The 13713-nt window shown below is 32.8% G+C and overlaps 1 protein-coding gene across 1 annotated transcript in view; it reads left to right on the top strand.

The window, feature by feature from the left end:
* Positions 1 to 13713, top strand: part of LOC150089359 (NBAS subunit of NRZ tethering complex-like) — a 1057261-nt gene that overhangs the window by 161764 nt on the left and 881784 nt on the right. Inside the window, exons 14-15 of the mRNA XM_090389247.1 lie at positions 3081 to 3262; positions 8321 to 8390. Coding sequence (XP_090245373.1) covers positions 3081 to 3262; positions 8321 to 8390 — 252 coding nt within the window. The remainder of the gene's footprint in view (positions 1 to 3080; positions 3263 to 8320; positions 8391 to 13713) is intronic.

The raw sequence follows: 13713 nt of genomic DNA, 5'->3' as shown, positions 1-13713 counted from the left end.
CCTTTAGTTCCAACAGTTGATTGTTATCTACACCTGTGTCATGCGTTTCACATCTCACGACCACCATGGCTGGGCACCTGATATTCTTTATTAATTTTGTAATAATGCTCATTTCCCATCTGTGGAAGGACCACTTAAGTCCGAAAGCTTTTGGTGATTTATTTACTTTATTTTTAACTTATTTTTTGCTTGTATTTTTTTTTTTTTTTTTTAATATTGAAGAATTTTTACCCAAAGCTTGTTGTTTTATCCATCTTAGTAAAGCTGAATTATTTTCCTGTAATGAATCCTAAGAACAGAGGCCTCTTTCAATTAAAGTAAAAAATAGATACCTAGAATTTCTGAGTAATGAGCAGTATATTGTTGACACAGGAAAATATTCAGCGGAGATATGTAAATGCCTTACCTATCTTTCTACCTATATTTACCTATTACTACCTTACCCATCTTTGTGGAAGTTCTGATTATTTGCTCTCCTTTCAGTTAAAAAAAAAAAAAAATTTTTTTTTTTTTTTTTTTTGACGCTTAATTCTCTTTCCTTCCACAAATACGGGTATGCCTAGAAACACAGGCATTGATACATAAGCAGTATAGCCCCATCGTGAAATACCTGTATTATGTATCAATATTTATTTATCGCTTGCATCAGATTTAAAAGTTTGTAATTTTATCCCCCGCCAACTATATTAACTAAATTATTCCACCTTTATCAGATGCTTGCTAGTCCTATAAATATTTAATTAATTACATGCTTTGCAGTGCCCTCTCCTCTAATTTGGCTTATCAATTCAGCCTATAATTTGATTTAATTCATCATATCATATAAGATATTATCATTCTTTTTATCTATCTTCTGTCTTGAATTCTTCCTTTTTCTTCTGTCTGTCTTCAACTTTTTTTTTTTATGAGTGGTTCTGCTTATTGTCGTCGGCTATAGATCTAGTTTTTCTGTATATAATGATTTATATAATAATTAATTAATGTAAATTTTTTTTTGTTTTGTTTTTGTTGCCTACTGCGAGTGGCAATAAACTTTTATCTTGTTGAATTATTGTTTAATGCTAAATTATCTTGTACAATTGTTTAAATGTATTTTGATCATTACTTGATGTTTTGTATGGTATTTCTAGCTTATTATTAGTAGTAGCTATGTAAGCTTCTTTAGCATACTTCAATTAGTTTTGTGAATTTTCTTTTATGAGGATTTAAATTTACTGTGTTGTTAATAATGTAAATTGAATTTTGCAGTCTCTGCACCTTACATGGCTCCAACTGTATATTATGATAATGTCATGAACTGTCTTCTAAGGTTTATAAAATTACTATGTTGTTAATAATGTAAATATTATTTTGTTGTCTCTGTGGGTTGCAGAAGGCCATTGCATTTAGTTGGCTAACTGTATTTTTTTCTTTTCTTTTTTATTTTGTTAATTCACCTTGTTCTGTTGATGAATTGTTTATGCTAATTATTTTTAAGCAGATGATTCGAGGTTTTAGTGGATCTTTCACCCATAGCTTGGGTCATATGTTTTTGGCAGCAGGGGTTGTGTTGTCTTAATAACCTTAATAGTTGTTTAAACCTGAACTTATTTAAAATGATTTTATGCGAGTTGCTGCATAAAGGGTTTTAGATTTTATGACCTGTTTTAACTTCTATTTATTTGTTTGTGCTGATAGTTTCAACTGAACTTGAATTTTATAGAAGTTGCCATGACTGTTTAGTAAATTGCTATCAGTACTGGTTGAGGATTCTCAACATCATTGTTTTCTCCTTGTTTTGTTTGGATGTCTCTGTCATGACAGCCTGTATTTGTGTTTGCTGGCTTGACCCTGATCCCAGTTTTCTGGTGTCGGGGTTGGGTTCAGACTATCACTAGTTAAAATGTAAAATACTGCTTAATTATTGTTAAGTTAAATTTTAAGTTGTCTATTTGGACTTGCTCTCTGATTGTGTCTTGGGTTTTGGAAGTGGTATTAGATTAATTACCTTGTTATGTGTTATCTTGCATTAATCGTGTTGTTGGGGGTTTTGCTGATTGATTGGCTGTTTTAGTTGTAAGTTTTTCTAGGTTTTGTAATCTTATTGATTTGGAGTCTTTCGATTGCTTTTTGGTATGATTCTTGCCTTGTTGTTTTTGGAGTTTAAAATTTGATTTTAAGTTATTATCTGCCCTAATGGTTGATATTATGACTGAGTTTATTATGATTACTGGGTACAATTGATTGTATATATATATATGCATAACAGCTGATGATTAGTTTTTAATTACATGTTCCTTGTAGTCTTCTTACTTTTCTCTTTTATATTCTTCTGCTTATATTTCTAGAGGATATCTGTATTCCTCTTCTCTTCTGTTCCTTTTTTTTCATCCTCTTGCCCCTTTTCCCTTCTTCCTTTCTAAATTATTTTGAGTTTCTTGTGACAACCTCAGTACATGTCTCTTGATAGTAGAACCTGGCTGCCTTCCTGTGGCGTGGGACAGGATTCGGGGGTAGGAGAGCCTTTGTTCTCCTGCCCCCTGACTGCTAAATGCCAGGTGCTGGCTTACAACATACAACAAAACACACATTAATATACACATAAAGATACAAACATTTCATTAGATCTTTTTTTTTTTCTTTAAATGCCGGCCTTGGCACATTGCCTTTAGATGACTAGGAGGCATATAGGGAGACCCTGGTTACCGCCTTTACATACAAGAATACTTTGAATACTTGTCTGTCTTCTACTAGTTTTGGCATTTTGTGTAATTCACTACCTGATTTTCAGTAGTTTTATTACTTCTACCACACATATATATATATATATATACTTTTGTGTCCTTTGCTGCTGCTTTGCATGCTTAAGTAGAACTGTCATATAACTTTTATCACTCAGTTTTACTTTTCACCTCATTTTATTCATACTTTGTATATATATTTTATTGATATTGTTTGGATTTTTAGATTTTTAATATTTTTTTTGTATTGAAATGTTATATTATTATGATATTATTATAAAAATTGTTTAGTAGATTTTAATTATGTGAAATATCTTTTGCAAAGTCTTATTCCAGTGTGGTTATAATTTTTTGTTCAAGTGTGAAAATTGTGTATCTACTAAAAAACGTCCTGCTGAGAAAGATGAGGAAACACACTGGGCAGATGACAGTAGTGATGAGGAAGAAACGTCTGTTTTTACGCATACCACACACATGGTGAAAAAGGCTATTTATTATGTTACTGACAATGAGAAATTTCAGCCTCCCAGGAGGAGACCGAAGTAAGGATTTTGATTTTATTGTTGCACAACATAAATATAACAGTTTTGTGTAAATAAGTTCATGTTTAATGCAGTGTATGCTCCTGAAAAAAAGTACTGCATAAAGCAAACATTTCTCCTTAAGAAATAATGAAAAAGGCAGGGCTTGCATTCTGTAATGATATATTTTTGAACCTGCTGTGTTTGAATGGTATATATATAGGAAAATCTAAGTTTTTAAATAATATTAAAAGTAATTTATTAGAAATAAATGTAATAGGAAAAAGTTTAAATAAATTGAATATTTTAAGTGTACAGGCAGTTCCTGCTTTACGAGTTCCCGGGTATTTATGAGTTTTTTTTTTTTCAAGTATCAACAAAATCAAAAATATGAACATTAATTGCAAAAATTGAATGTTAAACATTCATAAATACCACATTTCAAACCATGTGCGTAGCTATACAATACAGTTCGCCCCACTTTACGATATTAATCTGTTCCAGAGACACCATTATATCACGAAAATATCATAACATGAACCCAATAAGACATTGATTTTTAGTTATTCGTTCCAAGACCTCAGAAGTTGAAATTATCACTATATAACTAAGTCATTTATCTCTCTAAAAGGTCATTTTTATAATGTAAATTGTATTATTTATGACCACCTATTGTGTTGTACTATGACCACCAACCTCCTAATATAATGTTGGTTCTCCACGTGCAGCCAAAACAGCTTGTACCTGGCGAGGCATGGACGCTACAAGATTTCTAAATGTGTCTTGTGGTATCTGGTACCAACACACGTAACCAGCAGATCCTTTAACTCCTGTAAGGTCTGTGGTTGAGAAGCCGCAGATCGGAGTTGCTGTTCCAACACAAATCACAGATGCTCAATGGGATTGATGTCTGGGGAATTTGGAGGCCAGGGCAATACCTGGAAGTCTTCTTCATGTTCTGTGAACCAGTCTCGAACAATCTGGACAGTGTGGCATGGCACATTATCCTTCTGAAAGATGACACCACCAGAGAGGTAGACCGTTGCCATGAAAGGGTGTACCTGGTCAGAAATGATGTTTAGGTAGGTGGTAGACATGAGAGTGCCCGGAACATGGATTACTGGACACCGCTGCCACTGGCTTGTTTTTGTCCCACGGTGTATCCAGGCACCATCACTTCCCCAGGTAAATGATGCACACGTACTGGCCGCCCACATGGTGCAACAGGAAACGTGATTCATCGGACCAGATGACCTTTTTCCAATCACTCAAGGTCCAGTTTTGATGCTTGCGTGCCTATTATAGTTGCTATTTGCTGGTGAATCGTGGTTAGCGTGGGCACTCGGAGGTGTGCAGCTATGCAGCCCCAGAGTTCGATGTACTGTGTGTTGTGACATATTACTTCCATCACCAGCATTCCAATTACTGGTGAATTGTGCCACAGTTGCTCTTCTGTTGCCACATACCATCCGGGAGAGCCTTTGCTCACCTCGAGCATTGATGAGTCGTGGTCGTCCAATACCTCGCTGGCAGTTCGTGGGTTCCCCCTCCTCAGACCACTTTCGGTAGGTACTAACCACGGCTTACTGTGAGCACTCCACCAGTTGTGCTGTTTCAGATATGCTCTGACCCAGTTGTCTGGCCATTACGATTTGGCCTTTGTCAAACTCACTAAAGTCCGCTGCTTTTCCCATCTGAAGAATAAGAGTAACACTGATTAATGGAGCTCAGTATCAGGTGTTTTTTATACTCTGTCCCAACCCACGCACATGCCATAGTTCACCTGCAGTTGCTTCGATTTTCATAACGACTGGCTGGTTATAATGTTTTGGCTCGTCAGTGTATGTTCTGTTATATGAATCAATTTTGTGAATGCCTTTGTGATATTTTTCTAAAGCACATTTCTGGAGGTTACGATAATAAAACAAAAGCAATTTGCATTTTCCGGTTTATTGGGCTTTAATGTTAGTGCAATCAGTTATAAACTGGTAGTAAACTCGATGTTATTGCTTTTGCGAAAATACCGATAGCTGGATTTGTGTGGGTTTTTACGTTATTATGGTGAAATGTGTTTCCCCTTCACTGCTGATTAGACCGGGGTTCGAGCCCGTCACCACCAAATACGGAGGATGCGGAAAGGTCAGGGAATGACCACTGCACCGGAGCAATATGGCCTTAGTTGCTAATGCTCCTAAAAACCCAATAACAACAACAACCCTTCACTGCAATCTTCAGTCATATAAAAAACATAAATAAATTTTCAGAATCTTCTCTTCATTCCTTTTTTTTTTTTAAAGCTTTGTAAACTTGATACTCAGCCTGAATCGTGTTAGTTGCATGTATCGTTTTAGTTAGTTGCGATGTAAATGCTTATGCATGCTATTGTGAAATTTATAAAGAAAAGAGAAGAGATTATCTTGGAAACAAACGCCTTTTGAAGTATTTCTGAAGACGACTCCTTGTGCAACCAACCAACAACAAGTGTCGACCCAACAGTGAGTGATCCACGAGTGTGCATTTAGCCAATGATGGTATAGAATAAACATTCTTTTAACATTTGTAAGTCATAAATAATTTCTTTAAATTATAATTTCCTTGATTTTACTGGCTATGTTTTCATTTTTTGGATAAATCATTCATTGTTTAAACATAAACTAATTAGCTAACTAATTTCATTTTTGAGAACGTAACCCCTGTTTTTAACATTATATATATTCGAAATAAATTCCTGCTTTATGAGTGCATGCCAGGAATGAATTAACTCTTAAAGTTGGGAACTACATGTACTGGATAACAGCATTAATGAGAATCTGAATGCAGTCCATGGTGAAATAAATTTGTATGTCTTTAAATGAATCTAAGTAATTCATATTTTGTCATATTTCACAAAGTGAGATTTTTTGAGTGTAAGATTTTAAAAATTTTTCTTGTGTCATTGTTCATGGAATTTATCCATAACCAGTAAAAGTCAAAAAGTAAATTAAATTGCAGCCATCATCAATCCTATGAATTCATAGAGTTAATAGCTAATAAAACAAGAGAAATATTAATATCTGAAATTAAGGAAGCTGCTTATTTTGCAATAATACTTGACTCAACACCAGACTTTGCCCATATTGACCAACTAGCTATTATAATTAGGTACGTTACAGCAAATTCTGATATTAGAGAAACATTTATTGGGTTCATCAGTATTACACAACATAATTCATTATATTTAGAAGAGGTAGTATCAAAAAAATTAGAAGAATTATCTTTGGATATAAAAATGTGCAGAAGGCAAAGCTATGATAACACTGCCAATATGAAAGGTGAATATACAGGTTTACAAGCTAGGCTGAAAAAACATAGTCCCTCTGCACATTACATACCATGCTCTAGTCATTCCTTAAATTTAATTGGCAACTATGCTGCGGAATCTTGTCCGGAAGCAGTGCAATATTTTTGTTTTGTTCAAAATGTATATAATTACTTTTCATCTTCAACAAGAAGATGGGACATACTCCTTAAACATTTAGAAAAAAAATCTTTAACAGTTAAGACTAAGTGAAACGAGGTGGTCCGCAAGAGCTGATGCTATATTGGCATTGAAACGTGGATATAAACAAATTGAACTATCCATTTCTCCTTATGAAAAACCTATTTCTAAATTAGAGCACTCATCACTGGCTGAAAATTTTGACAATTTAGAAACAGCTATTTTAACAAAATTTTACAATGAATAAATACAACTAGTAAATCTCTACAAGATTTCAATATGGATTTGGTATTAGCAAATAATTTGTTACAGTCTTTAGTTGGTTTTATTTTAGATATAAGAAATAGTTTTGCTGCTGACACTATATTGGCATTGAAATGAAGAAGCGAATTTATTAACAGATGAGACACAATTTAAAGATGGGAAGAAAAGAATGAAAAAAAAAATTAAAAAAAAAAAAAAAAAAAAGTGATGAAGTTTCACAATCCGATGATGACATTATATTACATGGAAAAGAAAATTTCATTGTTAATACTTTTAATGTGATTTGCGGTAAGCTAATTTTGGAAATTAACGAAAGGGCGAAAAGCTATTTAGCCATATTAGATATGTTTGACATATTTTTAAAGAAAGATATAGATCAAGACAAGTACATGACAAGTATGAACAAAATTTTACAAACTTATAGAACTGATATTGACTCGGAAAAATTTATTGACGAAGTTAAGCAATTTTTAATAATGATGAAAGAAGAAAATTTTTCAGTTAAAAATAAGTACTAATTTATAAACGACAGGTTAATGTCTACCTTCCTGAATGTAGAAACTAATTTAAAAATATTTTTGACTATGCCTATTTCAAACGCAAATGCTAAATGCTCATTTTCAGTGTTGAAACGAATTAAAAATTATATAAGAAGCAACTTACACAAAAATAAAACAAGTAACCTATCGTTATTATTCATTGAATCAGATGCAATGGACTCAATTACTTATGATGATATTATAGATATATTTGCTAGACCAAAGCCAGAAAAAAAAAAAAAAAACTGTTAGTTATTTTTTTTTTTTTAATTTAATACATATATATTTATGTATGTATAATACTTTATTTTTAATACATATATACCAATGCTGCGTTATTTTTATTTTATTAAAATGAGTTTTTATAGAAATGTTGACTTTTATTTTCAATAAATTAAAAAATATTTTATGAATTTGATTATCTGAAATAAATGTTTGAAGCAATTTTTTTTTTACTCTGTACTGACTTGTTCTGACCTTTTGGGGGCCTCATAATTGTGTTGCGCCTCCAAAAGTGTAAATGCGGCCCTTCTTAAAAGTAAGCTTAATCATGTTCAGTACTTGAAAAATTCACATAGTGAAATGTTCTAGTAATATTACAAATTATTTTTTGAAAGTGAAATAAGATATAAAAATTGGTATCTTGGAATTGTATGTGGGAGTAGCTCATTACCTTAGTTTTGTGTTAACTTGAATTTGTTTAAGAAATTCTTATAAATGATACAATATATAATTAAAAACATAATTAATATATAATTATGATACATTCTCAATTTGTATTTATTTCATAAAACCAAGATTTCTGACAAGAACCTATCGTCTTCTATGTCTCAAGTCCACAACTCCAGAAGAGCTGTTTGCAAGAAAGGTATATTGCAATTTATGTATTTTTATATAGTTGCCTTATTTTATCGTGAAAATATCTAATGCAGTGCTGTTTTCTAATTAAATCTTATCCCATTATGTTGGCATAATGGGATAAGGTTTAATTTGTTGATTAAAAAGGCATACCGTAAGAATATATAACAGTAATTAGAATAAATACCCCAATTGCATATGCTATTGACTAATTAGTTTGTTGCATAAATGAAAGGCTAATTGCAGGAATAACTAATTCTCAGTGGCTAAACAAACTAGATAAGAGGTAAAATTTCTGAGTTCTCTTTTGGATTCTGTCGTCATGTCAATGGTAGTAAAATGAACAATTACCCTTCTGAATTCTTTTAAGAAGTAACATAATAACGTCAATAAATTTAACTCGAGATCAGTGTTATTTTGATTGGTTTTCTTTAAAAATACTTGAAAGTTTTATCTTTCTTGTTTATATGAAGCTTCTGCTATATTTTAAAATACTTGCTTAATTTTAAAAAAAATTGACAGAATCATGATTTTGGTACACTTGCAATCAGTCTACAAGACTTGTTTTCTTGTTTCCTTCCAAAATGATTGGACACCCCTTTTGATCTAAATATCAGAGATACGAGGTATGCAATACTACTTTTGGTCTTGCTTTTTATTGAGCTGCCAAAAGACCAGTCTAATAAAATTAAAATTTTTTAATTAAAAATTGAAAGATTTAATTAAAATTAAAAGATTGAACAAAAATTGTGCAGCAAGTGGGAAAGTTTGTGATCTGAGGTTGTGGTCACCATGACCATTGGTGTTTCCATTTATGAAATTTGTATTTCTACTGTTTTAGTGAAATTATTGTATTGCGATCCATTTATTTTTATATAAACACTCTGAAAAACTAAATTAGTGTTTATTGATGTTTATATGCAATTGTTAACAGCAGGTAGCACTTAACATCTTATACTCTGGGTTAGAGTGAAGTATTTAGATATTTTGTCAACATCTCAAAGGCCTTTCTTCCGAAGAAATTGTTGGAACTTTTCATTAGAATTTGAATTGCCTTTGTTGGATGGTGATGTTAATTTTCTATCCAAATGATATAACTATTAGCAGTAATGAAGTACTCAATGATTACCTGTCACTTTGAAGACTGTATGAATTATAGACCAAGAAAGGTAAATATTGTTTCATTCAAACATTTTGCCTGTTTTTGGAAACATTTTACTGTTTCCAACTGTGATTTAAGTTGGGTAAATTGAGTACTCTTAAAACCAGACTTTAATTTTTTTTCCTGCTGTTTTCACTCTTTGTTTATTTGAAGAAATTGTGTAAAAGTTTCTTCAGATAAACAATTGTTAAAAAATAACTGTACTGTGAAACAGCACAGTTAAGAAACAGTTAACTGTGTCAAGGAACTTCTTTGAAATAGGTAGTTTTTAGTTGTTCCTTATGATACAACTGGGTTTCACTAAGGCAACTAAAGGTATTCTTTGGTAAACTGATATATATATATATTTTTTTTTATTTATTATTATTTTTATTATTTTTTTATTTATGTACTAGGCATTCCCTGCCAAAAAACTGGCATGCCCACCATACCATACAGTACCGTACTTCGAAACATAGATACCTGAATTCACTTGTACAATATACAAAAATACATATATCATAGAACCCCATTAAGAAGTTTTCCAAGGTAATGGAGGTTTCAAACTTCTTACGAGGGAAACTTCTTAGAAGGGAAAATGACGTAAGGGTATGAAATACTAGCTACGCAAATAAAAATGAAAAGATACACGTACATAATTAAACCCCAGGTCTCACATCTGGTGAGTATGGGCCTGACTCACCCAGGGTCCTGAGCTGAATTTCTTCTCTTTCTTGGTGACTCCTTTTTACTTCTGACCTCTTGTGCTGTCTCTCGGGGTAACTGGGAAATTTTATTGGATGGTGCAGCGTAAGCTTCGGGCGTCCGTGCACAATATGGCTGATAATAATAAGTTAAAGCTGATTTTTAAGTACTATTTCAGAATTTATAAATATTTTACTCTGCTGTGGGAAGCATTTTTAAACCGAGAGTTTCTAATTGCTTCACATTCTGTTAATTAAACTCATTACCAAGTTGAAAGGATGAATCCAAAGGAGTTTATCCTTTTATATATCCAACTATAAATACTGATTATACTAATTATATTTTAAGGTGCAATATAGTCGAAGTTGCTCTTGTGCCATTAAACCCCAAACAACAACTAATTATATTATATTTTTTAAAATTAGAGTAAAATATAATATAATTAGTATAATCAGTATAATTAATAATTAATAGTTGTAGCATTAAAATGAAACTGTCAAGGAGGGACGAAAAATTAGGGCCAATATGGTAGATAGACAAAAATATAGTTATTCTTTAAAGAATTGCTGAACATACTAATGGTAATCTACAGAAATAAATTTACCAGAGATAAATTACAGAAATAAATTTACAGTCTACAGAAGTTCAAGTCTAATGGTAATCTGTAGATTACCATTAGACTTGAACTTCTGTAGACTGTAAATTTCAGGAAATATATACGAAGGAAGGTTATTCCAGAAAACTGCAGTTGAATGAATAAATGAGGAAGATGAAAAGTTGGTTCTGTGAGTTTGAAGTCAGACAGTAAATGAATGTTGGGTGGTGGCGGCACGTGTTTGGACTGTTTTGAAAGAGAGAGAGCAGGAATTACAGAAGCCAATTCAGAAGAACACGGAAGTGTCTGTAGAAAAGGCATGCAGCAGAAACAGTACTTCTGAGACACACAGAGAGAGAGAGGAGAGACTCTGTTAGAGATTACAAGCCAGTGTGCTGTTCCAATTTTTTTTTTTTTTTTTTAACCAGGCGGTTCCTGCCAAATGGTAGCATTAGTTGAGGCATGTGATGTAAGAAAGCAAGCTTATGAAGCTTCAGCAAAAAAAAAAAAAAAAAAAACCCACTCCATTTCACTCCTCTGTTTGTTCTAAATACTTGTCCAGCTCAGCCTTAAATTTATTTAGGCTATCAACTTCCACAACAAAAGATGGAAGTCTTCCACCAATCAACCACTCCACCAATAAATATGGGCAACCTCATCGTATATTTACAATACCATACATACAGTAGTACTGATACAATACATAGTATCGTACAGAGAATGAAGTACATTCATTTGAAGTAGGCTACAACTTTCAAATTCCATACTGCACAAGAACCCTCTGAGATGTTTTGTTCTCTGAAATGATTCTGGTGTCATTGCCCACATGTGGTAAGCTCTCGCTTATAATTAGAATGGTACCACACACCCCGCACGTATCCCTTTGAAATATCAAAATCAGTTGTAATGATCAGCCAATATGGTTGTTTTCCCATTCAGCCACAAGACCTCATTACGAGTTGCAACAAGGAATATCAGTCTGAATGGTTTTTAGCAGGAAGAAATTTCTACAGGTTTTAAACCTGTTGCACCGCTGCCCACTAACAAAAGAGCCAACAAAAAAAATTCAAAGTAGAGGATCTAGTTGGTGAATATTTTGCTACAAGAAGAAATACTGCATTAGACAACCATGTTGTTGGTTTCAAGGATAGAAGAATTTCATGTTATAACCTTCAAAAACCAGCAGGGTGAGTCCTTTATGTATTTGTTTTAGCTGACTGAAACAGATTATACCTTAGCTATTGTGCCATATTTTGGAATGTCTGTTACTGACAGATTTATAAGACCAGACTTGACTTATATGGATCATACTTCATCTCACAAACTCACAGTATTAAGTGTGGCAGATTTTATTTATTTTCAGACTAATTTTACACAAATGGCAGAACTTCATAAATGTACACCTAACAGGCACTTATGGGTTATCAGGTGTGGGGGAGGGGGGAGTTAACATCACCATTGTGTGTAAAATTGACTACACTTGGTCGTCGACTTACGACCTATGCGAGTTACGACCGGCCGCGACTAGGCGTAGAAACGAAGGTATGTACAGTATCTCTAAATAAAAGATGAAAATATTACTGTAGTTAAAATGAAAAATAAAAGATGATAAAAATTTAAAAGATTATAAAAATAAATTATAAAGATGATAAAAAGATTAGAAAGGTTAAAAAATACTGTTGATAAATATATGGCCGACATACGACCAGATCGACTTACGACCTGTCAGTAAGAACGGAAGTCGACGACCAAGTGTATGAAGAGATGACCATGAAGAATATTGATAAACACTGCACCTGTGTTTATCAATGTGGCAAACTGAGGATAAAGCCCAAGTGTTAGCATGGAGGCAAAAGAACTGTACTTATGCTTTATGTAGTAAACCCTTGATTTTATTGACTAATAGAGTGAGGGATGTCTGTTATTGCCAAATATCTGTAAAATCAAAAGTTATATTACCAAGGCTGTCTGTACTTCCATAATTGAGAATTAATACAGCTGTGCTGTGTACATATGTTAGAAATGCTGAAATAAAGTTAAACAATTAAAAACAATCCCCATAAGTGCCCTTTTACCACAACTTTATTCACTGTTGATACATATTACATACTTAGTAGGAGATAATTTACACTGGCACCAGGAAAACTTCGTTCAGAGTCAGAACTAAGAAGGTGAAGTATACTGGTGAATTTTTCAGTCAGACTACTTAAAACCTTAACCTTATCTGTACTTTTTGAAATATTGATGCAAGTTTTTTTTTTTCACCCCTTTCTTTCCATGTTCCTCACATACATGGGAAACAGACTGACCAGAGTGTAACTTCTTTGACAGGTTTAATTTCTGTGCAAAACTCAGATGTATTTACTTTCTTTCTTCACCAGTTTTCCTAAGAGCTATGATGATACTAGTGAGGTGAATAATAAAGAAACAAGCCATAAGTACATGCATTCCCGTTTTTTTCTCATCTCACAAGCATTCAAGATACACTCTGATACGCTCAATAAATTTTTTTGTACATTAAATCCAAAAATTGGGGTCTGTAAAATTAACAGTTTACCATAACCGAAGAAACAACAGGAAAAGTAAAACAAGGGGAAACTTTCAACTTGAAAAGCAAGTCACTATTTGTGAATGCACAATAAATATGGATGCCTTGTATAGAACTTAACATTATTGTGCTAGTTATTTGTTCAAGAAAGCCAACAAAACAGTGCAAAAAGTTGTTTTTTTGGCTTTTAGAAGTCTTAATTATGAACATCTTAATGAAAGCAGCAAACCCATCTTAAAAGAACCTATGTCACAAGCAATTTTGAAAGAAATTGTTTCTTCAGTAGGAGATGTCTGATGTAAGAACATTCTTTTTATGAAAAGGCTGTTTAGTTAGATACATAT

Source organism: Mastigoproctus giganteus, chromosome 2 (genome assembly GCF_048544385.1).
Source record: "Mastigoproctus giganteus isolate SK-2022 chromosome 2, ASM4854438v1, whole genome shotgun sequence".
NCBI lineage: Eukaryota > Metazoa > Arthropoda > Arachnida > Uropygi > Thelyphonidae > Mastigoproctus > Mastigoproctus giganteus.
The sequence above is the reverse complement of the archived record's forward strand: the minus strand, read 5'-3'. Positions and strand labels throughout refer to the sequence as shown.